Source organism: Erithacus rubecula, assembly GCF_903797595.1.
Source record: "Erithacus rubecula genome assembly, chromosome: 5".
Taxonomy (NCBI): Eukaryota; Metazoa; Chordata; class Aves; order Passeriformes; family Muscicapidae; genus Erithacus; species Erithacus rubecula.
In genome coordinates this window covers 64,155,980-64,183,412 of record NC_136687.1, presented here as the reverse complement: position 1 = coordinate 64,183,412, position 27,433 = coordinate 64,155,980, and the positions used below count along the sequence as shown (strand labels likewise).

Below are 27,433 nucleotides of genomic sequence, written 5' to 3'. Positions count from 1 at the left end.
TATTCACACATTCTGGAGCAGAACAGTTTCTCAATCAGCAACATTAATCTACAGTGTAGTCACACAACTCTGAACTGATTCACCTCCTGTTAATGTCAAAGAAAACCATCAAAATACCTCCTTTTTAAAAATAGCTATCTATTACCAGTATTTTTTTTTCAAGAGAGCCTTGTAGAAAAAGGATCCCTCCAGTAAATGGAAAGGAATCGAGTCTTGTTTGGGTTATTAATTCCTGTATTCCATCTGCTGCTCCTTGTATTGCAGTTCTGCCTGTGAGTCACAGCTCCAGGATATGCCTGTACAAGTGTTAGAGGAAGTGAGCACAATTCCATATTGGTAATTTTGTATCACTATAATGTCTTTGATTCTCTACAGTGATGAAAATTAACTGGCACATCTGCAGCTATAGAGATATGTTGATTAGATCAGGTTAAGTATCTGGCAAAGCCCTGCCAGTATAGCATTATTTCAGCTCCCTGAGAATTCCTTGCTCAAGGTAAGGGACACTCATTGCTCAGTGGCTCTCACTGTCCTTCATCTCTTGGTTTATGTGAGCACCCCATAAACAAGCACCCAGCCATCCCACCCAAGCTGCCCTCTGGAGCTGTTCAGCTGGGACAGTTGCTGATGGCTGCCAGGCAACTCGGGTGTCACTGGCAGTAAGGGAGCTTTGCTGGAATTGAAATCCAAATCTTTTATTGTTTATCGGAAGTACCAGGCAGTTAATGTGAAAAATGGTCATTTATTGTGACCCTGGCTGTGCAATTATTCAGGCCTGTAATTGACATCTCAAACACAAGAGCAGAGCTGTAAAAAAGCACTGAGAATTGCCAAATGTCAGAGCAGTAATGGCTATACATGGCATTACTGTGGCTAATTTGAGAGCTGGTCTCACATCTCCCTGGATACTCGGGACTGCTTCCCAGCAGAGCTTGAGGAGGAACTCCAGCCTCCCAGATTCCTCTCACAGCCATTCATAAGGCCAGTGAAACTGTGGAAGAAGAGAGAAGTTTCAAGGCCAGGAGAAGCTGGAGGAAATCCAGTGTCTCTTACTTGTTCATGTCTCTTTATTAAACAGACTTGTTATTATTAAAATGCTGAAGAAAGGCCTTCCAAAAATACAGAAGCTAGTTTAAAACATTTCAGTCTGTGCCAAAAGGTCCTGCTTGAATTAACTGTGTTTGCTCACCTTGAATGGGAATTCCCAGATGCTTTTGCTGATGTGACAAGATGTAATTGTTCTCAGGAGACTCAGGAGATGTAATGTTGTTCTCAGGAGACTGGAGGGGAAGGGGAAATCACATTTTGGTCCTGAATTAATACAGGGACCAACCCCTTTCTCATTAAAAATATCAGTGAAGTTTCCATGGCTTTGGGAAATTTTTCCATGGCTTTGGGTCCCTGAGAAACTGAATTTTGCAAAACTATGTCTGTTCTTCTTCCCTCTTCTAAATATTAGCAAATGGTGACTTTTGGTTATTTCTCAGTGGCAAGAAATGTAAAATTGAAGACTGCAAATGATGAGGAGTGCAACCTTCATTAAAAGCCTCTCTCAGATGAAACTCTAATAAGCTCTGGTAGCAATAACCTTTGGTTAAGGATGGTATGGAAAACTTTTCCTTCAGAGATGCAAGAGGTTGATCTGTGCTATCCATAGAAGAATTTGATGAGGTTTAGAAGCGTTGCATCCTTAGGTTAAGGGATGCCTCCTGCAGGGAATGTCACTTAGGAAGAGCAGTCAGCTTTGGAAGCAGGCATATCCAGGTCTGTCAGTCTGTTTCTTGCCTTAGGACTGCAAACCCTGTAGAGAAGAAACTCTTTGCTCTGTTCATATGGTATGTAACAGAACAAGGCCTTGGATGATGATCAGGAGTCAGAATTGTAGGAATGAATGAGTGTTTGGTGTCATCAAAGATATGGTTTCTTCACCTCAAAAGAAATTTCCTTGATTTGTAAAGCTGATGAAGCTGATGGGATTTCTCTAAAAGCCTTCTCACTTGGCCTTACACAATTCCCACAAGTCTGAACTCCATAAGGATAATATCAGAATAGCTCTTGGAGAGTAATAGTAAACATTGACAATGAACACAGTAGCTCTTTTTTTGGGAATGTAGGGTGAAGATTAAAGCACAGCAGTTATAATGTGCCAAGCAGAGCTCTGAGTAGTCCTACAACACACAGTGCAAACTCAGTGGAGCAGAGCAGTTCTACATCTGAGCTGGCATGCTGGCAGGATGGAAGGAATGTTGTCTTTTCAAATGCCTGGGAAAAGAAGTGAGACCACAGCATATGTGTGAGGGCTGGAGTTTCACTACTTCTTTTTAATATCTCTTTGAAATAATTCCCCATAATCTGCAGTCATTTTCTTTGCATGCCATCTCTTTATTTGTGGCTTTAATATTAATCTCCAGGGTTGAGTCTGCCTTGGTCTGACAGAAGTGTTGGAAGTTGCCCCTTGTCATGTTTCCTGTGTTGCTGATGCAGTGCTGGGTCAGGCAGATTTGTAGCAGTGGTTTTAATATTGCAAGCAAAAAATGAACAGACTTTATAGCTGCAGATTTGAGGAAAACCCTTCCTTCTCTTCTTTGGTTTAGTTGGAGTTGTTTTGGTTGTGGTTTATTTTTTTAAGGGGAAACTTAAAATGCTTTTTTAGAATTGTGCTTTCATCTGTGTCTGCATCTTCCCCTGCTCTGTTTGCTCTTGAGTCCCCAAAATTAGCAAGAGTAATGTTTTAGTTTGCAGTGCAATAGGAAAGAATAACTGAACTTTCTAAAATGTAATAAACAGTGTAAGACCTGGAACAAGTACAAAACCTTCAGACAAGGTGAAAGCCCCCAGAAGAATACCTCTATTCAAAATGTCTGGGGATGTCTGCAAATACTGCCAGCAGCTTAAGTCTTGTCCTTTTCCTTTCCAAACATGTGTATTAGGTTTTCCTTTAAAAATACATACTGTATCCCTGAACTCTTCCACCCTCCCAGTCAAAGAAGGTAGTATTTCCTTTTGACCAGTTGATTCATACATAAGAGCTGTGAGACATTATTTTGGTCTTGGTTCTTTCTCTGTTGTGATATTGAAGGAAAAGAGTCTCTGAAATATTCAAGCTTTGAAAGCACCAATCATCTCTAGCCATTGAGGAGTTACCTGGCTCGACATCTCAGAATTCCACAGGGCTCAAATCCAGTTTAAAATGTCCCTTATCCTCTGGGGCCTGTGCTATACAGCAAAACTTACAAATCTGTACACTGCACTTTATTTCTTAATTGTGTTTTAGTTTTGAATGGAACTAACGATGATCTTCCCTCCTCTTGGATTTTTTTTGCAATAGAATATCTGCTTTGCAGGTAGGGCAAAAATGCTTTATTTTGTGTAGGAAGCTCAACTATAGACGTACCTTTCTATAATGCCTGTAGGTTACATCGTGAAGATAAAGCCCTTACATCACACCATCTGTTCTCTATCTATCTATCTGTGTCTCTAAATGCACATGGGATGACTTAGAATAATATGCCAAGCAGATGAGGGTAATTTGTTCCTTAAATATGAGCTTTGTCATTATTTTGGGGTCAGATATGATGGAGTGAGAGACTGTCTGTTGTTTAATGTGTCATCTGTTCCACCTGGGTGACACCCATCTCTTTTGAGTGTCCCAAGCAGAGGCTAATTTTGTAACTGTGATGTTGCCAGCAGTCTGAGAAGGATTCTTTGTGGCATTTATTTGATTCTTTTTATTTGCCTTAAAATCACTGCTGATTACAGCCTGAGTTTCTCTTTGTGGTCAGATGAGAACAGCAGCAAAAATTCCACTGAAATTTAACTTACTGGGAAGGAGCCATAAGTGGTCTAGGATTTATTCTTGGATTGTTTTGCTGTGTCACCATCTTTTATTAGCTGATAATTTCCTGTTCATCAATGAGAAAGTAATCAAACAGCATATCCTCTGCAGTGGAAGTTGTCCCTACATGAGTAGCTTTTTGTGTTTAAAGTCTAGGCAAGAGAGAGTTCTTCCTAGGCATAAAAAATGTGCATGGAAGGAAGAGATTAATATTAAGATGATGGCCTCATCATCTGATTTGGACTACTAAATCCTTCTGGAAATGCCAGGTCCAGAAAGTCCCCCAATTAATTTTCTTACAATCCTCTCTGTATTCTGCTTCTAATAAAGTCCTGTGAGAATGACTGCAACAGATGAGAAAATTAGCTGAGATTTGAACCACATTTGAAATTGGCAGGAAAGTGAGGGGCTTAAAGCCAAGCTCCACAACATCCTTAAATACGGAATATTTGGGATCAAGAGCCCAGTGTTTGCTTCTGAGGGGAACTAGGGCTGCTTGTGGTTTGCTGCAATCAATCAGGACTTTGCAATCCTGTCAGAGAAATGTCACTGGGAATGAAGTGCATGGAAGGGAGAGGACCCTGGAGGCTTGCCTGGGGGACAGCACCAACTATGGCTGGGACCTCCCTCCCACTGGTATCTGGAGGGTGGAAGAGCCAGGCTGGAGAATGTCATGAATCCATTTTTTCTTGCTATTGTTTTGTTTGGGTTTTTTTGGTGAGTTGATTAGCAGAGGTTGGCTACAGTTGATCATAAGGATACCTGTGAGAACTGTGTGATTTGCTCAGACATAATTCTGAAGGCATCAATTACGTATTGCTGAAATATCAAACCATAATTCAAAATCAATGTTATGTTGAACCTTTGCAGTAATGTGAAGCAGCTCAGTTCCACAAGAAATTTTGGAGACAAGTAACCACTTGAAGCCTAAAACTGTTCCACTGTCATTATTGCTCTTTGTTTTCATTTTTACATCTTACAATTAGTGTTCTAAAAAAAATAATAAATAAAGCAAAAGGCAAATACAGACCATCTGTGAAACAGAAAGAAATTATTAAAAGCTGCATCCACGAGGATATCTGGGAAGAGTGCCACAACACAACTAAGCATTCAGCCAGCATGATATAATTACAAATTAAACATCTCTAAAACAAATTCCAAATTGAAAATAAAAATCCATTTTGCTTCTTTCTTAGTGGTAGAGAATCATATTAATTTCAATTCTAGAAATTACCACCTATCCTCCTGCAAACTGCAAGGTCTGTGGGCTCTGCCTGCCCTCCACAGGTGGGGTTTTCTGGAGGGGGAGGCTCATGGGGCATTGCTCAAATCCATATTTCAGTCAAGAGACTGAGTTCAGGAGGATTTAGAGCAAGTGTGGAGCTTGCTGTGTTTTTTAGAGCTCTGACATAACAGCAGGTAAGGACATTCTGTATTCATGGCATATAGAAACATGCCTCTTGTTCCAGGAGATGGCTGCAGCTCATATCAACTGGATCATTTAAATAAAGGGCCATTGACAGTGATATGTTGAGGCATAATCATTTCACTCTTAACTAGAATGCAGTCTCCAATATATTCTCATTTCTTGCTTTTATCTAAAGGAACATTTTGCTGCTTTAGCCAGACTGGATCTGATGGCTCTTGGGGCATGCTTGAGGTAAAAGTGCTTTCAGCAAAGTCATCAAAGGATTTGTAATGACAACTTATGTTACCGTTTACTGCTGTATTTGCAAGAGGAACAAATGGAAACTTTAGTCCTTGAAAAAGAAAAGCCAGTAGAAGAATTCTGTAAATAAATGAAATGGATGAAGGCACAGTATTTAAAATTATTGCTGAACAGTTTTGTTATTTAAACTACACTCCTTTTTCCAAGGGATGCCTTGCCTTTCATGGAGAAGTGTTACTGTCAGTTTTAGAGGTTAGATCTGTATGTTAAATGGATCTGTCCTCTCCACCAAAACCAGAAGTATTCCTAAGAACTGAAGATGACTGTAATGAAAAAAAAATCTCCAGAATACAATTTCTCCATGAAGATCAGATTAATCCTGAGACTGAGTAAACAAAGTTAGTTTCTCAAGGAAGTTAAAGTAGCTGCAAGAAAATGGCTTGACCTATCAGGCACAAAATAGTACACCAAACACAACACAGTTTTTGGAACCTTCCTAATTTAAACCAAAAGAAAAATCCTCTACCTCATATATATAATTCTAAATAAATAATCAGTTATTCAGATGTTTGCAATAGGAAAAACTGAATATTCTGCTTTGAAGAAGAGCATAAACCAATGGCTTATAAGGGAAGGTTCATCAGAATTTCCTTTGGACATTTGAAACCAATGAAGATGTCCTTGATAAGCACAAGTACTGGAGTAAAAATTCAAGCTTTTTGCTTGATGATCCAATGTTTTGTTTTTTGACCCTATGACACTGTTGTAGAAATAGAAACCGTGAATTTCATTGTGAATTTCTTTACTTGGTTTTGGAACTTCAACCTTTATTTTTTCTTAGGTTTTTCAGTACATCTGAAGGGAGATGATTTAATTTCAGAATTCTGTTTGATGTGTGTTTTAAGCTTTACTCTGGTCACAAAAGCTCCTGTTTCTGATTGCAATTACCACCAGTCTATTTCTTTAACAGAGAGGTTGTCTGGGGAAATAATTGCCATTATTTATATCCAGTCTGTTAATCTCCATAATTCCACTTCTCAGCTCTTCCCTCGTGTCCTAGGTGTGTTAAATCAGGAAGTCTCAGCACTGCTGTCATCTGATCCATGCTTCCTGGCTTTCTACCACCTGAGAAACCATTCCCTGGACAAAGTGCTTTCTGGAATAAGCCTTCTGTGCCTTATGGGATGAAGATCAGCAGCAGCAGCACAGAGCTGTTATGCTTAGTCAACTTAAAATGACAGCTGCTTTCATAACAATTAGAGCTCATTAAAACCAAGCCCAGTGGTGGTTGTTATGAAGTGAATACCTGCTTGCTCACTGGGTGTTTAATTGATGTACAGACTGACAAGCAGACAACAACAGCACTGACTGGAGAGACACTGACTTATCACTGACTTACCCGGCTGACTTACCCATTTCAATCCTCCAGAGCCTGCTGACAAAATTACTGAGATTCTTCCCCCTCCAGTGAATAAGAAATGCTGAGTAAAAGGATATTACATAAATTGGCTGACATTTGGAGTGGACTAGCTAATTCTCATTGCCTCGTGTGTGGTGGCTGTGTGTGTATGTGCACATGTGCCTGGTATTGTCAATGAGCTCCCTGCCCACTCCCCTCTGCTCCCAGCAGGCTGCTGGGTGGCTGAATTTTGGGGTTACGTAAGAGACAGTCTAGGAAAACATCCCAGCCATTTGGAATTTACCCTCGGCACTAACCTCTTTCCTCCATTGTGTCATGCACTTTAAAAAAATATTTTTTGTTTAGTGGCGTGACGGGGATGTGTCTCATATGAAAAAATGAGGTCTGTCTGTTGTGGGGAGGGAGCTGGGTGTACCAAAATTGACTTTTGCTCACTTCTGCTTTCCATGGGCTGTGGCTGCAGTCCCTGAAGTCAAAAATCTCTCCTTTCTCTAACAGTTGGGAGTTGAAGATCAACAAGTGCAATCGTGCAGCAAAGGGAGATAAAAATGAGCTGTTGGGCTGTATCTTTACCCTGCTGGCAGCTGCTTCCTGGAAAGGGTTAGCAGCAGGTGCTGTGTCTGCAAACATTTCTAACAAATTGTTTCCCTTGAAAAGTAACAAAAAGTAATGTGAGATTATACTTTATGGCCAGTGAAGATAGGGTCATTCCTAGTTTGAATAGATTGATGTGAAAACCATAAAACACATTCCAGTGAAAGTGCATTTCACCAGGAACATCACTTTGCTATGTGTCACCCTCCTCTGAGCTGTGCTTGTTCTGAATGCAGCTTCATATTCCTACAAATTTGTAAGTTTTATCCAAGTTTTGGTTGGCCTGCCTTATAACACCAGAAGCACACTCCAGTACATTTTTCTTATACTACTTTGGAACAGTGCAGTGTTACTTTATTATGTATTACTTTTCTCTTGTAGCCTAGAACCTTAATCCTGATTCCACTCAAATTTCATGGCAAAGATCTTAGTAATATTTGTGTTTTCTTTTAAAAGTGGTTGGGATCAGACCTCTAGACCCTGCCTCTGCTTTGTAATGTTCTGCTTGGAATTTCTTAAACATTCTGCTCTCCATCTTTTGCAGGTTCAAATGAGTGAGAGTTCAGCTCCATACAACAGAGCAGGAATTACAGCTGAATTCCTCCCAGTACCACTGTTTTTCATAACAGTGAAATCAGTAGATGGATTCAGACAGGAGGTAAGCAAATGCAACTCCTTTGTTTATGCTCATTTATAGCACATCTGGGTTCTGGCCAGTTCCATCCAGTCTCCTATGATAATTGCATATGGTTTGTTCCAGTCTTTTCATCCCATTGCTTAAAATGCTTATGATTTGCCTTTCTGCATGTAACCATCCTGGAAAAAGACTCATGTCTGAGAGGTAATGTAGTTGTGTTTTCAATTATCCCCTGAGAGAGCAATCCAAACATCATAATATAAACTAAGCTCTTTTTTTGAAGGTAAAGAAACTGAAATAAGATTAAAGACTATTCAGCGCTGATCTATTTTGTATGTGAGTGGAAAAACAAAGGTACCCTGCTTCACTCCTCCTAACAACCAAACCTGTTCAACTCTGTTGTCTCCTAACACAGGATATAGCAACACACAAGCTGCAGCTTTTTTTCTAGGAGTTTTGTGTTGTGTCTTGGGCATGTGACAGCCAAAAAACATTTGTTTACCCCTTCATAATTTTCAGGGGCCTCTTTCCCTTCTTTTTTTCAGAAAAATTGCTTCCATCTGCTAAGTACAGTTGTGTAAAAAAAAAAAAAAAGTTGGATAAATTTACAAATTATGCTTTTTACTATTTTTTACACAAATCACTTCATCATTGTTTCTGTCACATTTTTACTCTATTGTTCTTACTGCACGTCCTAGACCAAGGCAGTTTCACATGTGGTGCATGGAGCCAGGACTTCTAGTGAGAGCTGGCTGGGAACCCAAAGTCTTAAAAACAATGGCTGCCATCATCACTACAAAGAGTCCAATAGATTTTTTTAAGGGATTTGGATCGAGGCCTGAACTGACTCCAGAGTGCTGAGATGCTTTATTGTGCTTAATTTGGATAGCATGAGAGATGTCCAGGAATCTGCTATTGAAAATGGCAGGCAACATAGGGATACCCTCAAACACTGATTTCTCTAGAATCTTATGCTCAGGGTAGGTATTGGAGGTAAGAGAGTGAATGAAGAATAACAGGAAAGGTTTGTCATCAAGCTAACAACTCCAGTGATAAGATTTTAATTGTAGTCATCCCCAGAGCTTGAAAAAAGTTTCAACCAGAGCTCCCAGATAGGTCCAGTTGACTCCTGAAACACTAACTGTGTGTGTCTGACAGTCAAGTGGCATTGGCCAGCCTGCACTAAATGTGGAATCAGGTTGGTTCAGAATAATAGCTGAACTAATTGTTTAATAAAATCACAGGTTTATTAGATTATTAACCTAACTTTCATTTGTTATAGGCTCTGGAGAAAAAAATGCACTGGCAGTAACTCATTCCTTATATTGCACTTGCCTCTTCTTCCTGCTCTCCTTCCCTACTCTCCTGAGTTTTGCTATGATATTTATAACTGTCTCATCTATTTGCCTTTATGGAGCATGGAATCTTCTAGAAACCAGAGAAGAGTACACATTATAGATGGAGAAAAGCAGGAAAAGTATTTGCTCTAGTGCTTACAGAAAAGAAAAAACATATAAGGAAAGGCTTTTTTTTTTTACTTCCCTAAGTAAGTAAATTCTTTGGGCTGTACTCAGGTTGTACTCTGGTTCTTCCCCTTCAGAGTTTATGAAACTTTGGTTTGCTAAAGATCACAGTTCTCTGCTGCTCCATTCTGTTCTCCATTCCACAGCCACAGCTGGGAAAGGTATTTATTCTCATCCATGTCTCTGTGGTGAAACTGGCCACAAGGAAAAAACCCAGTGTTTCATAAAAATAACTCTTCTCAATAATAAATTTGTGCATGAGGTCATATTCTTAACCTGAAAATAAATAGCTAAATAGTTTAAAAAATAAAAAGTCCAAAAAAGCAGCAAGCAGTTTATAAGGAAGAAAGGAGAACTGCACTTCAGCAACTAATGAACTAATGATGCCTTATGGGCTACTTGGTACCATTGTAAGAAGTTGGAACAAATATCTGTCCCTGAAAGTCACCTCTACGAATAACCCTAGTAAAAGTGAATTAGTTGGCATGGCACTGGTGTCACCTTACAGTGTCTGTGGTGGTGGGGCTGTGACAAGAGACCTGTTAGTGAAAATTACAGGAATTGTTCAGCATGAGGTGAAGTCATTGGATGAGGGCCATAAAGGCTCTTGTGTACTTTTTTTGGGAACACAGAAGTGCTGTAGGTAAAAATACTTCAATACCTTCATATGATATCTGTTTGCACTAAAAATATGATCTGGAGATGCTTGCCAAAGAAGTCGGTGAGAGGTGCTATTTGAAGGAGGGTGTGAGTAAAAAGTAATGTTAGTATAAATTCCACCCAAGTAGGTGAGGTAGCCTGGGGTTATATTCTGTGCACATCCTGCTCTTCCTTCCATATCTGCATGGGGATTGCTACCTCTGATAACTGTGCATCCAGCCTTTCCCTTGACATGGTGTCCTCTCCTCCCCTGCTTTGAGGGACAGCATCATGGTAATTTCAGGGAGGCCAGGAAAGACAATGTAAAACCCTTAAAGGAATGCTCCATCAGTCTCTTCTTGCCTGTCTTCAAATCATCCCAGAGCGATTTATTTTTTACATCAGTAGAAACAAGGAGGGATGTTGGCTCTGAGCTGTACAAGTGCTACTTAATACAAGCACGGCTTGGCCAGCAGCGTCTGCTCCATGGCTGCCTTGGCAGCGCCCTCCCGGCCGTGTGCGGACACCCAGGGAGCTGCAGCAGCAGCTGAGCCCCGGGAGCCAGGCTCTGGGAGGCTGCAGCTCCCTCGGGATCCCATCCTCCGGCACAGCTCCCGATGTGACCGAGGACACGGCGCTCCCTGCAGGCCCGCACAGCTGGGCTGAGTGACTAACCCTGGCTGTGCACCCACACACTGATGTCAGGAGAGCAGCCAATAGCTCACAGTGACTCTCCTTGTCTCCGTGTGCACGTCAGCCACAACAGTGGCAAACCCAACAATGGGCAAGGAAGCAAGCAAAGGAGAACCCAACTTCAAACTAGGAGCAACTGATGTAAAATGGAATGTGTAACTCCCATTTCCAGTGAAAGGAATCATCAATATTAGCTCGGTCATTTTAAAACAAATGAATCATTAGATGACAAAGCCCATAAATCGATTCATAAACTGCTGTCATCTTAATGTGAGAACTCTGAAATTAATCTGTCTGAAAAATTGAAATTCCATTGTGAATGGAAATAACAGCTAAAATCCAGCATTCATCTTGGCCAGGGTGAATTTTACAAAATAAACTTCAGAGCACACTTCTGAGTTCTACCCATCCTTGCATGTATCATATGTGTATGCAAACATGTGCACTAAAAATCTGGACTTCAATTAATATCAGTTCTTTAATATCACTAGTTTCAATAACTTTGACTTTCTGGTCTTTGAGGGGAAGGCTTCTATCATTGTTTGTTTGCTGAGTTTTTTGATTTTTTTCCAAGATATTTGTTGGCTGTGGTGCAATGACTCAAGGTGTGCGATTAGTCAGAACGAGAGCCCTCAATACTTATGGCAATAAAGTTTGGCACGTGTTTTTGTTATTTTTCCCTGCAGTGAAGCACTCCTAGATGATGTATGGTTTGGGACTGGTTGCACTTGCTGAGATAATTGATGCCATGGTACCTTCTTTGAAGAAGAATGAAGAGTTTTGTAACTTGAGTTTTGTGGTAGGCAGGTGATGGGCAGTCTGGTGGGACTCAGGGAGACTGCACCCTGCCAGGGAGTGAAATGGGGAGCTGGGAACTACCATGAGATGGGGAAGTCCTAGGAGAAAGAAAATGAAGAAGCCCATGGAAAAAATAAACTACAGGGTTATGAGAATTGGCCAAGGAAGGAGGACATGGGCTTTGAACTTCAAGAAAGAAGGGATTAAGAAGCATTGGGAAAAGAAAACACATCTCTGGAGCATATGGCTAGGAGCCATAGTGAGATACAAAGGAAAAGTAGTCCAGAGGACAGACCTTGGCATGAGGAGCTGGGGAAAGATTTAGAAATAGGCCAGAAACCTGTGCCTGACAGCAGGGGAAAAGAACAGGGTGGGGACAAAGGATGAGGAGTCGAGACAGGCTGGGGGTGGAGGGTGGGGCAGCCAAGAGAAAGGAAGATGAGTCTGTGCCTATTTCAGTGTCCTCCTGGTTCTCCTGGGTCTGGCATTACACAGCCTTTCCCTTCATCTGCTGTCAGAAGACACTGTCATCCCCTGATAACAGGCACACATGGACTCCTACACAGGAGACAACCTGCCACAGGGGACAACCTCTCACTGTTTGGGACACAGAGTCACTGTGGCCTGTGGCAAAGCCAGTGGGCCCAGCTTTATCACCAGTGTCAGCTGACAGCCCCCACAGGGGATGGGTAAGGAATTTGTGAGTTTTAGATCAACAGCACGAACAGCCCACAAAGGTTTCAGAGCGAACATTCAGACTTGTGATGATGCCTGTAACTCTTTTCACTCTTAAGTCCCCATTGCTTGGGGTTTGCACCTTCAGCATTGTTATTGAGGTACAGCTGGTTTTTCCCCAGAAAAGCCTTCCCAGATGCCACATGAAGTATGCGATGGCTGGAATTCATGGCTGTATGAGTTCAGCAATTGAACAAGGCAGAGGCCACATTAATGTCAGAGTGAGCTTCCTCTTTAGCATTGCTGGGGGCTCTTGGAGCAGGTAATGCAGCTTTTACAGAGAAGGGCAATCAAGATTGCACTTGATAAAAGTAATAAGGGCATAACAATGTGGTTTATGAAGGCATTCCTTCTTTATTTTCTGAGGAGGAAAAGGATATAAATTGAAATAGCGATCCTTATGTAATGAGTGTTTCTTTTGCATAAAAGGAGACAAAACACTGAGCAATTTAACCTCCCAGATGCTTAGAAGTTAATGACTGCAGGTCAGCTTTGAGATAATAGCCTGGGCAGTGTTGGGAAAGAAATTTTCTGGCAGATAACAGATTCCATTTTGGCACGTGGACAGCGGATTACAGTTCTTTAACCACCAGGAAGAGCTGTGCTAAGCTCTGGTCTCTCCAAGGAACAAATAAGATTTCACAAGAGCCAGCTGGCTTCAGTTGTACTTACAGTACTTGTAACTTCAGATATCGTGGGAGATGCAGTCATGGTGAACTTACAGACATATAGGGATGGTTTCCTAGCTGAGAAAGGGGAGCATTGCAGAACGTGTTTGTCCCAAGCTGGTCACTGTATGGATGGATGCATTGGGGTGTGGTGGAGCAATAACTGCATCCACCCCAGCACTGAGCGCTGCCTCAGGCTCATTTGGGAGAGTTCTCCCTCCCTAGAACTGAAAGCTAACGCAGCACAAGGGACCACATCATTTCTTTGCACTTCCAAAGGCATTCCAGGGCTTGTCTCTCCTTTCTCAAACTGCTGTGCCGATACCCTGAGCAGGAAACTGTCTTTGCCAGGGCTTCACGTGTTCACTGTGCCACTAGAACTCTTGTTTGTGCTCTGCATGTGATGCTTGGTCTGTGACCTGCTGCTGCAGGGTGTTATATGCTCTGGGGAACCCTTCAGTAGGGCCTAGGTTTGGGGATCCATGGAAACAGTCCTGAAACAAAGAGAAAACAAACAGTAGAGTTGTGACATTCCTTCTGGAATACTATCAGCACAGATTGTTACCAAGACAGAGGGGTTTGGGGTTGTTTCTTTATTCTTGCTGTTTTCTACCTGCCAGCTAATTCATTCTACAGAAATGACGCAGAGCAAGATTTTAGTTGTGCAAGTGGTAGAAATTAAATTCATGATGTAGTAAAATGATATTTTTTCTTTGTAATGTCTCACTGATCTCATCTCTCCTTGCCCTTCAGTGTGACATGATGAAAGCTGCATGATGTGGTAACTGCTGTTCCTTGGGAATAGTCTGTCTTTGCTGTATTCCTCCATGAGGTTACTTTGGCCTTGTACTATAACATACCAGTGAATGGAGAGAGTATTTTCCTCACTTCCACCTATATTTATATTTCCAGCTGCAGTCCTGTGAATAATGTAACATTCTCCAGAATTAGCCCATGTGGAAGTTATGAATTCTATGACCCATGTAAGAATCGAATTTAAAAGAGGATAAAGACAAGTCTATACAAAACTCTCAGTGTTTCATGACCACTTGCTAGGAGAGAGACAGTGAAGGAGACATTTTTGACTTGCAAGGGGTTTGTAGTTGATGTGGAAATATTTAGAGTTTAAATTATTGCAGACAGACTTATAGAAAACAGCCCTGCTTGAGCAGGGATTGGACCAAATATGCAGAGGTGCTTTCCAACCTTAACTATTCTGTGTTTATGTGAAGATCTGCTTCCTCACAGTCTGTGTATGCTCTGGTCATATGGGATAATGTGTTTCTGAAATGACAACAGCCACACAGGCAGCACTGGCTGTATCTGCCCCACAAGCACTGGTTTTCCCCCAAACACAAGGAAAAGCATCTCCCTCTAATCTGTGAGCATGTGTCCAAGCACTTCTGGTGCAAAAGCAGTTGTTTTACCCTGTAGCAATACAACAATGTGTGTCTTGAGTCCTGAGCAGGGGCCAGGTTCCTTTGGGACACTTTCTGCCACCCTTCCAGTGACATGGGATCAGGAGAGATAAATACCTAAATCATGATCTTATGATTATAATGCAATGCTGTGAGAAAGAGATGTGATTTTATGATTGTTCCCATTAAGGAGTCTCTCAACAAATCTGGATTTCTTTGAAATTCAATATTAGCTGAAATTGTTTGAGTTCATGGTGTTTGATTGCGGAGTATTTTTGAATTTTTTTTATGTGTATCATCAATTTTTGTACTGAAATTGTTTCTTTTCTTAGCCAGCAGTAATTTTGCTAATTTAGATGTATTGGTCTAAGTGATGTGGATACAGAGAGAGGGAGTGTGTATATGTGTTTGTATGTACATTAGAGAGGAGGAGAGGGGTGATTTTGCTAATTCTGAACTCTAACCCCCATAAATATTTGTACTTAGGACATTATTTCTCATTTCTCATAAGCTGAAGTCACTACTCCATCTCTTAGACCTGCAACAGCTGCCAGTGCTTCTAGACAGTTCAGATCTTTTTCCAAGTGCAATCATTCTGGACCACAGAAAATTTGATTTACTTCCAATTTAGGCCTTGCTGGATTGTTCGTTCTCTTATCTTCAGCCGTGCTGGGCTGTTGTGTTCCCAACATTTGTAAAGACAACCCAAAACAAAGTCTTGGCCATCTGTGGCATTTGGAGATTAAGCATACATTGAGAAAATGTTATTTAGAAAGACATAAACAAGAGTCCACTGGTGCTTTAGAGCAATAAAGTAGTCCTTTGAACTGGAATGGAGATTGTAAGAGGTTTGTAATAGGGAGGAGATTTTTCTTTCTATTGTTGATGTAATGTCTTCCTACTATTTGCACCAGAAAAAGCAAAAAAAAAAAAAAAAAAAAAAAAAAAAAAAGAGGAGGGAAGAAATAAGCTTTTGTTTAAAAGAGATATTTGTGAAGGGTCTTAATGTCTTCAGCAAGGTGAATGAAAAGCTGCACTTCTGTTACAGGTGTTTTTAAAGACTGACCATGCAAGTAGACTTTCCCAGGCACTTAATATCCATATATACTTCAAGCAGAGAAACTTTGCCTCACAAACTGCACCTATGAAAGTTGATGGGCAAAAACTGAAGCTGCTTGCCATAATAACTAATATTTAGAAGGAAAAATCAGTTATAGGCAGATTTGTGGCTATTGCTTCCATCATACAAGGCAGGTGCAGCATGTGCTTAAGATCCTGAGCAAACATTGATCCAGAATATAAATATCAGCTCTTGATGGTGAAAGAACTAACAGTTCTGAGGAAAATTGCTACTGAATTTTTAAACTCATGCTCAGGCTTTGAAGGAAGGAAATCTTCCTCCCAAATCTAACTCAGGCACTTAATGTACTTCAAGTTTTTGACATTTCCTGTGACAAGTGAGTGTGTGAGAATTTTTGGGAGACTTTTGGTGTCAATATGTGGTGGAGAAAGCACATGGATGATTTTTCTACTGTTAGCTGAGCACTAGACAACACAGGAACAGCTTCAGAAGGGACACAGCTTATCCATCTCTTTTTGGCTAATTGCTCCTTGGATATGCACCAAAGAGAGGGATTGGAAAGCCAAGAGCTCCAGGAGTGGAGAAGCTCTGTGGTGGAGTGGAAGCCTGGGCTGATGTTCCATTCCAGCAGCTGGCAGTGGTTCCTGCCACCACAGTGACCCAAACCACCCGCTGAGGTGTCCTCATGGTGGGAAGATGGATGAGCCAGAGTGTTCCTGGGTGTCTTTGCTTAGTTCTAATTGCTTTTCAAAACTGAGGGGCATTTTTGTTTGTTTGATTTTAATTCTATAGTAAATCTGGTCTTCTGCAGATTAATTTAGGATGCTTTTCAAACACTGTTTTCATTATTCCTGTGTGAGCAAACTGGAGATGTCATCCTGGTAAACTGTCAAGGACATATGGCTGAAACCCTTTAAAAGCAGCTTCTGTGAAAGGGGATTGACATTTCCTGGCCTTGTCATATGGCAGGATTTTCAGTAGTAACTGCTGGAAAGCTGGGAGAGTTGTTGCCCCTTGGATTAAAAACCAAAAACTGATGGATGGACCTGGTGGAATTTTTTACTCTTAATTTTAAATATCTCAAAAATTGGATTTTTCAGGGTTTTCCTGTAACCACACTAATAATATAATTTAGGTTTGAATTGTGTTTACTTTGGAGCTTTTCCTCAGATGTTCTTACTGAGAGTCTCTAGAAATTTAAGAATTATATATTGAATAAATGGGATGATTTGGTGTGCAGATAAGTGCCTTGTGTTTAGTATGACCTCTATGTGTGAGAGCAGCTCTGAATAAAATAACTTTTTCTCTGTAAGAGGTAAATCATTCCTGTGAGGAGCAGGGAATTGGACTCAGATGATCCTTATGGATGCCTTCCAGCTTGAGATGTTCTCTGAGTCTGTTAAAAATTGTAGCTGGTTACAAAACAGTGCAGGACAAACAGAGAATGGCAGCAGTTCAGATAAATGGAACAGGTTGGAGAAAAGGTCTCTAGGAGGTACTTCTGAAGGAGCAGGAAGGTTGGGTTTAAGGCAGTGTAACATGGAGTGTCATACTTACACAGGACAAGAGAAGGCTTGTGAAGGGTTAGATAATTGTTGGTCTGGGTGGAGGGGGAGCAGCCATGTGGGTGTAATTGTGTGGAAGATCTGAGTTGAGGAAGGGTGGTGGAAGAGGCCACAAGAAAGGAAAATGCTACTGCCAGAAATGCTTTGGTCAATGTTTAAGAGCAGAATTAATGACCATATTAAGAGACTGGACTGCAGAAGAAAGAGCGGAGAAAATAAAACCAGGCTTGTTTTCCATTTGAAGAAGAGAAAGGAAAATAGATTTAAAAATATAGAAAGTTGGCAGATCTTGAGGTGAGTGTAGATTGCTTAGGGAATAGGACTTTCATTTTAGCTTTAGTTGAAAGCCCCACATATACAATTCCCAGTGTCAAGCTTCTAAAGAGTTCTCAAGCCTCACGATTTTACTGGTGAACTGGATTTCACTGGTTTTCAAAAGGATCATTTGATAAGGAATTTAGGCTGGTTGCCATACCCACCCTGCCATCACTGGGTTGAGCCCCCTCATGGAGACCAGGGCTCCAAAGACTCTGAGAAACACCAGGACCCCATCCTGTAAAGCACCGTGTCTGCTCTGCAGCTCTGGGGCAGGACATCCAGCTGAGAGCTGTGAGGGCTGCCCTGCGTGCAGGGAGTGTACAGTTCCAGGAAGGGCTGAGTGGAACCAGCATGTTTAGTCCTTAGAAAAGTTTATTTGGTTTTAAGCATTTTAAGATTGCTTTTTTTTTTTTTGTTTTTTAAAGAACTTATTAGAATTTTAAAAATTACATTTTCACCTCTTCATCTAGTTGAATTCAGCTTCATCGTTCCTTCGTCTGCCTTTCAAAAAAGACACAAAGACATGGAAGGCTCCATACTGGAAGGATGCAAAATGCCCTGAACGGAGCTTCTGTTGCAGAGGAGGAGCAAGAGGAAACAAGGAGGGTCTTCACTGTTGGTGGTGATTGTCCAGAAGTCTCAGGGGCAGCGACAAGGTGGGATTTCCATGAGAAGCAGCAGCGTGTTTGAAGTGGCTGTGTGGTGGGAAGGGGAGATGCTCACGGGGCTGCGATGCCCATTTGGCAGCAGATGCCTGGCCCTGGGCTGTGCCTGTGGCACTGAGGGGGAGCAGCTGACACGGGCTGAACCTGTGCCTGGGCTGGGCCCTGCTCTGCCTGCTCCCTTCATCATCAGGGTGTGGGACAGAGCAATTGTCCTGATTCTGGTAAAGAACTAAAACTTATGGCTTGCCAGAGGTCAGAGCTGGGAAGGGAAGCTGAGCGGCAACAAAATATCCTTGACGTACTTGGTAGCGAAGAGAATATTGCAAAGTTCGTGAGCTGGACGCTGTGTCTGCCTTGGCGTTGGCTTGTTCCTGTGGGTTGCTGCGTATTGGCTCTGTGAACAGCCCAGTGTTTGCTGTCCCGCTTGGGACTGTCCAGGGCTGCTTGTGCTGCCTTTGAAGCCAGAGAGTTTCCCAAGCTCCAGGCTTGAGCAGGCAGCCTGCTGTTAAACAGGAGATTAGGAGTGGAAAGCATGTTTTGGTAAACAAATCTTATCATCCTTTGTCAGCCTCAAGCACAAAGTGCATTTGGTGGGTCATTACACTTTATAAACTCTGTGTACATTTGTTTTATTAGAGGGGGAAGGCCTGTGCCAGAATTTTCACCTGTTGCCATTTGCTATCAGTTTGCTCCTGTTGGATGGGAGGAGAACTGGTTTCTGGTGAATGCGGTGGAACAAAACGATTGCCACGGATTTATTTTAAACACATGTTTCATCATATTGTGATTTAAACAATTTAGTATGGTACAGAGGCCACACAACTTCTTGTCTAAAATAACTCTCCAGTTACTTTTTTTATAAGGCCAGAGGAAAAGATGTCCGAGCGCTGTTGGCGGCATCCCGTTTCCAGCGCTGCCGGCGGTGATGCTGCAGGTCGGGTTCCTCTGCGCGGGACCCGCTGCCGCCCCTGCCCGGTCCCCGAATGGCCGGCCCGGCGCAGGGAGCGGCCCCCGGCGCGGCGGGGGCGGTCGGGGGCGGGGCGCGGCGGGGGCAGCCCGGTGCCGGCGGGGAGCCCGTCCCCGGCGCGCTCTTGCTTCCCGCTCTCCCGACCCTGCAGCACCGCTGCGCAGCTCCCGCGGACCGGCCGGGACGGGACGAGCCGGGAGCTCGGCGGGGCTCGGGGCTTGCGAGGCGAGGCGAGGCTGGACGGCCGGGGCAGGGGCCGAGCCGCCCGGCGCTGGCGGCGAGGGGCGGCGGGGGCCCGGCGCGGCGCGGTGCCGCCGGGGGCCCGGCGCATGGCGGCGGCGGGGGGCATCGCCACGCTGCCCGACGACGGCGGCAGCGGCGCCTTTCCCCCGGGCCACTTCAAGGACCCCAAGCGCCTGTATTGCAAGAACGGCGGCTTCTTCCTGCGCATCAACCCCGACGGGAAGGTGGACGGCGTCCGCGAGAAGAGCGACCCGCACAGTGAGTGTGTCCCGGGACCACCGCGGGCGGCACCGGTACCGGGACGCGCGGGCGGCTCCTCGTCCGGGCAGCGGGGCTGCGAGAGGAGCCGCGCCTCGGCCGTCCCGCCCTGCCGAAGCTTCGGCAGCGAGCCGTGCTTGGAAAGCGCCCGTCAATGTGCCGAATGTTCCTATGCGAGTAGCCGCGAGTACGCAGACGGAGTTAATTCGTGCCGAGTTAATTCGTACCCACGTCCCCTAGCTGGTGGTCCCGCACCGGCACCCGCGGGATGTCCCGGGGCAAAGCCTCACTGGTGGCTCCGCGCTCAACCTGCTGGGTACAGAGCTCGTCAGGTGCACAGAGGTTTGGTTATGGGCTTGAAGGGGTCTCGGGTTTGTTTGCGTGGTCTTTACCGGGGTGTAGTGGCACTTGACGGCTCTATACGACGGCGGTGAACGCGTTGGATGCGTCAAGGTAGAAAGGAGGTTGTTCTTTTTCCCGATGCGAGTAGGTGCTCATGAGTAGGAGCACTTTTGGTACACAGGTACTGTAGGAGCAGAGGGGTAAATCTGGCCAAGGAAGTACAGTTTATAACAAACAGCTGTCAGAATACCTTTTTGACTTAAAATGTTACATTGTTTTGTTGTGTTTTGTTGTTTTTTAAAAAACTTAATGAATGGTGGTTTAGATACAGATCGAATCTATGTATTCCAGCAACTGCAGGAGGTTGTTCCTCCCAATACCTGATCTTTTGAATGGAAAGAAAGGCTCCTGGGCTGGGAACACAGCCCATGCACTGAGTGATCACAGCTTGCAGGGAGCGTGTGGCAGGCTGCTGTTACCAACACAGGTTGTTTTTTGTCCCACAAACAAAATGCCTTTTGCAGCGCTCAGAATATTTTGGAAGTATGCAGCATGGAGGCTGTGTGGATGCAGTGGTGAGTTTTTGATGCTCCTGTGAGGCATTTCCTTCAGTGCAGGTACAGGGAGTTGCTGTGTAGCTATCAGATGGTCCCAGTATGATTCCTGGTTGGAGGGAATTTGTACTGTGTGGTGTGTGCAGGGCTTGCCTGCAGGCACTTGGCATGAGGAGCAGGTGAAATGCCTTACTGGGATTCTTCATCTGCTTTGCACCTGTGCTCAGACTGATGGATGCAGGGACTAGGAGGAAAAGGAAGTGAGACAGACCAAAGATTCTTAATATTACTTTCTGCTTCTGCAAAACGATTAGTTTTACCCAACAATTTCAAAGAAGTCCTGTTACAGGAATCCTTAAAGGAAATAAATTTCATTAGTTAACAGACATGTCACTCCACTCTAGAAGTAGCTATGGAAATGTGTTGGAAATCTGCTGCAAAGAGAGGGGGATGTACAAGGCTGAAGCTGAGTCCAAGACACTGCCATGGCTGTTGGGTTCTTGCCTCATTCCCTATCTTTGCTTTTGGAAAGAGCAGGTAGTGGTGTGTATTGTGTGCTCACCTGCCCTGAATGGAGATGGCATTTATCACTGCTGCCTTTTTCATCACAGAGCTCCCCCATAATAACTTCTTCCCCCCTACCTTTTTTATTATTCTCTCAGGAAAATTAATACTAATTTTTAATTCTTGAGTCCATCAAATGTTTATTTTTTTCTTCCTGTTGAACCTTATCAATACTACAATTTTCAACTGACATCTCATGCTTTCCTAGCAGTGAATTCTCTCCTTTTCTCATTATCAGACAGCTCTTGGCTTGTTGCTTTTTCTTCCATTTTTTTTTTTTTTTCCTGGAAGAGCCCTGGTTCTGAGAAGCAGAGAATAATCAGTGCTTGAAGCATCAGCAAGGCTCATTGCTGGGGCATTGCGTGGTTCACATCCTTAGCATCCTTGCTGTAAATACGTCATTCCACACGACTCTGCTCAACTCTGACCTGGTGAGTGCTGCCCTGTGAGATCTCGTGGTATTCCTGGCATGGCACAGGGCAATAAATCTTGGACAACGTGAGAGGACTTTAAAAAAGAAATTAGCAATGAAAATATACACCTCGAGTAATTCAGGGTGATTTTCTTAGTTAAGCAAAAGGTATTGTAAGGTGGTTTTGAGAAAAGAAATACAATATCTACACAATTTGGTTTAGAAATAATTAAAGGCCAGTTAGTAGAGATGCTTGTGGTTGCTGCTATTCTTAGGAATTAATTACACAAAATAACATTTCAATAGCACATCATCCTTCTTACTTTTAAAGGAAGTTCTTGTTTTAGAAGGCAAGTTACTGTCTCCTTACGTTTCAGACTGAAGTTTTAATACTATAAACCAATTTCCGTGCTCCATTACCTGTTTAGCTCCCCTCCTCCTGCCTCCATTTGAAATACACATCTGCTTTATGTCATGGCATGGCTTTACACTCACCTTCATTTACTCATAATTGTGCTGTTAATGAAATTAAGAATGGACGTTGACGTCCTGCGTGCTGGAGGATTGGGATCATATGATTCACACGGCTGAAACCCAGGACAGGGCGTCTTCCATGGCTGCTATTGCCACATCTGACGTGTGCTGCCGTGACTGCAGTGAAGTGCCCCTTTGGACACACTCTGGGGACTCTGTCTGCAGTGTTTTCCCCTGAAGAGGTACTTTCAGACAAACAAGAAACAGGAGGCGCTTTCTGAGAGTCTTGTTGTCTAAAGCAAAACAAAAAGCATGGCTGGTTTGTTGTTGTTGATCAACAACTGTTGATTTATGCCCTGGAAAACTTACAAAGGACGTAGTGTTTTTGGAAAGGCTTTTAGAAACTCTCCAGAGGTGTTTTCCTCAAAGAGGCTACAGTGTTGGTGAGGGGGAAAAGCCTGGAGAATGGAAAGGGAACACTTATCCATACATTTAGAACATGTCTAGTAGCACAGCTGGTTCCTTTCAGAGTTTCCCTAAATGAGGAATGGTTGGCATTTATGTATTTCCATGATTTCTTAAGCAGCTTTGTTTCATGATGAGCATAACTCAAGACAGTATCCAAAGCATCCCAAGCCATTCTTGTCCACTCCTTAATGAGGTGACAAGGCTCCAGCCACTCACTTGGAAAGGATTCAGCTGTGGGAGCTCAGTCAACCCTGCGGATGTATGAACTGCCTTCTTCCTGCTCAGTACCTCTCTCCTGTATCATAAATATCTGAAGAAAAGGTGTAATTGGGTAATACTCATCCAGGAAAATTTCTTAAGCAGGTTTCCTTTCATAAATAGTTGTTAATATTAAGATTTTTGACTTGTCTCTCTCACATGTTATGCTCTAAATGTTTTGGGAAGACTCTGCTGAAGTATAGACTGACTTTTAGAGCAGCTCAGTGAAGACATTGGAAACCTGATCACTGATCCTGCAATGGGAGAGAACTCATGGTGATCCTAAGCTGAGCAAACATCAGGAAGTGTTTTCATATGAAGTTCAGGACATGATGTTTAGCTTTTATAGGTGCGTAAGTTGTTTGGAACTTGGAATATCTCCTTTCCCATTTTGGTGTCCCACAGACGTAGCTGGAGCTGTTGACAGAGCAAGATCTGTTTCAAATCTTAGCACTGAGTGAGAGGTGACTCGTTTAAAAAAACTCTGTCCCCTAAATGTCCAAATGCATTGCTTCCACATAAGTCCTTCTGGAAACAGACTCTTTTTGCATTACTTCTGATCTGTTGCACAGACCTTAACTGCTTTGCCAACTACTTTGTGGCATAGCACAGAAATTCCTCCTGGCTCCTGGATGTAGCTGCCTTTAGGGGATGAGGTAGCAGAGATCCCCTGTGTGAAGAAGTTGGGAATATGCTTCCTTTGCTTCTTTTGTCCTAGAAATACCATCATGTTCCTGCATGTTCCTGCTCAGGGGAGGATGCCTTCTCATCTCTCACTGTGTCTGCTAATCCTCTATCCCAGTTCCTAGTGAGTCTTGCCCACCCAGAGCTGTGTGATCCAGTAGCAGGTACACTCCAAAGGTGGACCAAGGCAACACGTGGTGTCTCCAGTGGGCAGTGAACTGTCCTGTCCCTCCCAGCTGTTTTCTGCCAGTTTGGAAGTGGGGAAGATTTCAAGGGCACCACCACCCACAGGTACACTAGAGGGCAGGATTTAGCCCTTGAATTGTCTCTTAGGAAATCAGGAGCACTTTTAGGAACTTACATAGTCTGGTTTGGAGGAAAATGATAATCCAACTCCTGTTAGTCACTGCACTCCCAGAGCTGGAAGAGACAAATACAGATAGCATGTTGTGAGATCAGGTGGCTACTGTTGGTTTTCATTTGGTTCATAAATGCTTGAAATTTGTGCAGCTGATTCCAAGTAAAACTTTATCTGTAGTGGGGTCATATTTAAAAGCATTCTACAGAAAGTAAATTATGTTAGTAACTCAACCTGAATTTTAAATCATAGTCTTTTCAGTGACACTTTGTTTCTGTACGCATTCCCCAGCTCATCTGGATTACAGATAAGGCAGGCAGTTCTAACAAATAATTATTTGATCATTATGGTTTTTAGCACTCTTGGGAGTGTTGCCTTGGGATCACTGGCCATCTGTTCAGGATACTTGAGAGGTGATGGATTGTGCTGGGCTGGTTCACAACCTTGGAATTAATGGTGCTTTTGACTGTTGCTGACAATGTGTTCAGTGCAATTATCTAACAAAACCAAATCAGACCCAATGCAGCCCAGAGATTGCTCAAGTTACTGTTGCTGAAGAACACACATAAGGGTCTGATATCTGTAAATTGAGTATCTCTATCAGGTGATATCAGAAATGTTTGGGAGGATTTTTGAAGCCTTAAAGTTGGTAAGGAGATACTGTTTCAATCCTGATGGAGAATTAATAGCCTTGCCTTTTGTTAGCACCTGTTTAAGACTATACATTTCAAAATAAAGCCGCTCTCTCACCCTTCATTGTTTTCAGTAGTGTTTGGTGACATTATGCGGGTTGTTTTTCCTGTCTGCCTCTTCTGCTGCTTCCAGACTTGTCAATAAAAATATTAAAAGGGCACCTCTCTGGAGTGCTGGTGGCATTTTAGGGTTATTATCTTACGTAGTTTTTTGTTTGTTCAGGGTAGGGCCAGATTTTGACTGGAGCTTGATAGGATCAGCCCAGAATACAAATGAGATGATGTCTGCACAGTTGGGTGGAGGTCATCCTGCAGGAGCTGTCATGGTGCAGGGCTGCTGGAGTGACCCTGGGTGAGCCTGTCGCTCATCTTTGACTTTCAGACCTTGAAACCACATTGACTGAGTGACTGAAAGGAGAAGGACACTGAGGGTACTGGGAAAGGAGACTCCACGGCCGTGAGCAGTGGCAGTGTGGTGAAATTCTGTTCCTGTGCTGCAGAGCTCGGTGGTTCCGGCAGATCTTATACAACTGCAATCATTAGGATTCCTGGAATATTCAAGTCACAAAATCCTGGTAGCCGTGGCTGTGGAATCTTGCATGGTGGTGTGTTGTAAGAGCAAGGAGAGATGTCAGCTGTGATACAGCTTGAAAATATTTGTAGTCTGTTTCTTGGTTCTTTCCTTTTTGCTCTGAGGCTGGCCCACGAGGCCTGATGCAAACGTACCCCATATCCCCAGGCACTCTGTGCCATTCTGTGGGGGTGTAGCTTCAGGGTTATTTTTGGTGGTAAAGGAGGTCCTTAACATACTCAAGTGTGCAGTTACTGCAGCATCTCGATCTGCCCTTAGGGGAAGGACTGTAGCAGTTCTGGGGACTGATATAAGTTTTTTGGTATCTTTTCTTGGCATTTCTGGGTAGTGGGGAAAAAATCTTGAAGGCTTAATTTTTCACCACCTATCCATCACTGAGATGCCAGGAGAAGTGCCAGGGCTGGTGCGAGGGAGGTAGTAGGAGTGCGAGGCTGGGAGTGTGGAATGGAGGGACACAGAATGCTCCTCTCCAGTGGCAGCTGATTGTCACTGCCTGTCCTGTGATGCCATGTCCTGAACCATCTCATCTGTTAAAATGCAGGACAGGATACAACGTCTTCCCAGATGGATGTCTTGAGGAGTGCGAAGAGAGTCTATGCAGTTGTCACCTATGTTAAATTTCAGGTTAGAATAGTAGTTTTGGGACTGTGTTACAAAGAATGTTCATAGTCTCACAACTCTGCAAAAACCAATGGAGAGGCTGACATTCCTGGGTGTAGGGAACCACGCCTGTGGAGTGGTTCTGTGCAGTTACTCCATGGGACCTGCTGGCACCTGCAGAAACAGAGGTGGATACAAAACCAGGAGCACGTGTTAGTGTGGAGAAGCAGCCACCAAGGGCCATGCAGGGGCTGTCACCTCCGTGAAAAAGTCACTTAGGGAATTCTGTTGCACAGACTATTTGGGCTGAGCACTTCCTGGGAAATAGTATGTGGATTCAGTTCCTTGGGTTTCTCCACCTGTAATGAAGTAGTTGGGATGAACAGCTGTACGTGCTCCTGGCCATTCATTGGAGTATGTAAATAGGAAGGATTAATTTTGTGGTTTTAGAGATGTTTACAGACTCAATGTTTTGCTGACAGTAATGCTGTTCATTCAGGAAAATGGAGGAAAAGAATGTACAATGCTCATGTCATTAGAAATGCAGGAATTCCTCAAAGCTGTAGAGGTGCACAGAACTGCCTTGTGTCCTGGTGTTATTTATTTCAGTCCCAACCTTTTGCTTGCTTCAGAGCTTCAAGCAGCCTCTTCCAGAGCATTTACCTGTGCTAGAGCAAGTACCAGTAGTGGTTAGGTGATCCAGTGATCAGGCACTAATCCCATGGATCAGTACTGTCAGTGTGATATTCTGTTAGGAGTGGGGTGCCTGGCTGCTCCTTTGATGTGGTGTGAGGTGAGACAGTGGGGTGGCCAGTGCCTGTAGCTGGTGTGCTGCAGGAGCACCCTCTTGTTGGGATGTCTGGAGCAGTGTGGACATGGAAATCGTCACATAAATCTAAATCAGGATATGGACACTAGCAATGGTCAGGCTGAAGCAGCAGGGAGTCAAGTAGGTTCTTCCTGGCTGCAGATCCCAAGGTCTCTATTTTGTTGTCAGGAAAGTGCTTACCATTCCTTCTTAGTATGGTTCAAATGTATTCAGAATAAAAGTGAAGAGAGTTACCCAAATATATACTGTGTCTTTTATTTTCAGTTAAGGAATTTGGTTTCTTACAAAGAAAACTACTCAAGCAGGGCTTCATTCAAAAGCAAATTAGAGCCTTTTAGTGAAGATTGATTCATTACTGTGCTAGATCAGCAGTGATTGACAGTTCTTGTCCTTCACTGTAGCTCATGCTGTGCCCCTGTGGATGTTTTATTGAAAGGTCAGCACAGGGTGGTTGCACAGCTTGATGGAAGGGGATGAAATAGGAGGATAAAGTAAGATTCTGAGCTTACTGTGGCATTTCCATTGTGCTTGCAGTAAAGGAGCTGGGCTGGCGCCAGTGCAGTACTGTGTGTGCACGTATAAGGCTTTTAATTTTTTATATTTATTTTTAGCTTTTGCGAAAATATTTATTAAAATCTCAATGATTAGTTCAGTTTCATTGGTACTGGGAAGTACAAACCCAGCTTAGTCGCTGTCTCAACCTTTTGGCCAGGTTAAGAGCAATCAGTTCTAAAAGGCAGCTCCATTCACAGAAGCTCCTGTGTTGTTCCTGCTTCCCTCCCTATCTGCTGTGCCATCTCCCTGGGTGCTTGACAGAGTTCTTCTTTCACCACTGTGCTCCAGACTCTCTGAAATCCAGTTTACTGATTCTTCTTGGCAT

The 27,433-nt window shown here is 43.3% G+C and overlaps 1 protein-coding gene across 1 annotated transcript in view; it reads left to right on the top strand.

The window, feature by feature from the left end:
* Positions 1 to 8,062: 8,062 nt before the first annotated feature.
* FGF2 (fibroblast growth factor 2) overlaps positions 8,063 to 27,433 on the top strand; it is a 33,310-nt gene continuing 13,939 nt past the window's right edge. Inside the window, exons 1-2 of the mRNA XM_079305985.1 lie at positions 8,063 to 8,176; positions 19,122 to 19,726. Of these exons, the coding sequence (XP_079162111.1) occupies positions 8,160 to 8,176; positions 19,122 to 19,726 (622 nt within the window). The 5' untranslated portion in view covers positions 8,063 to 8,159. The remainder of the gene's footprint in view (positions 8,177 to 19,121; positions 19,727 to 27,433) is intronic.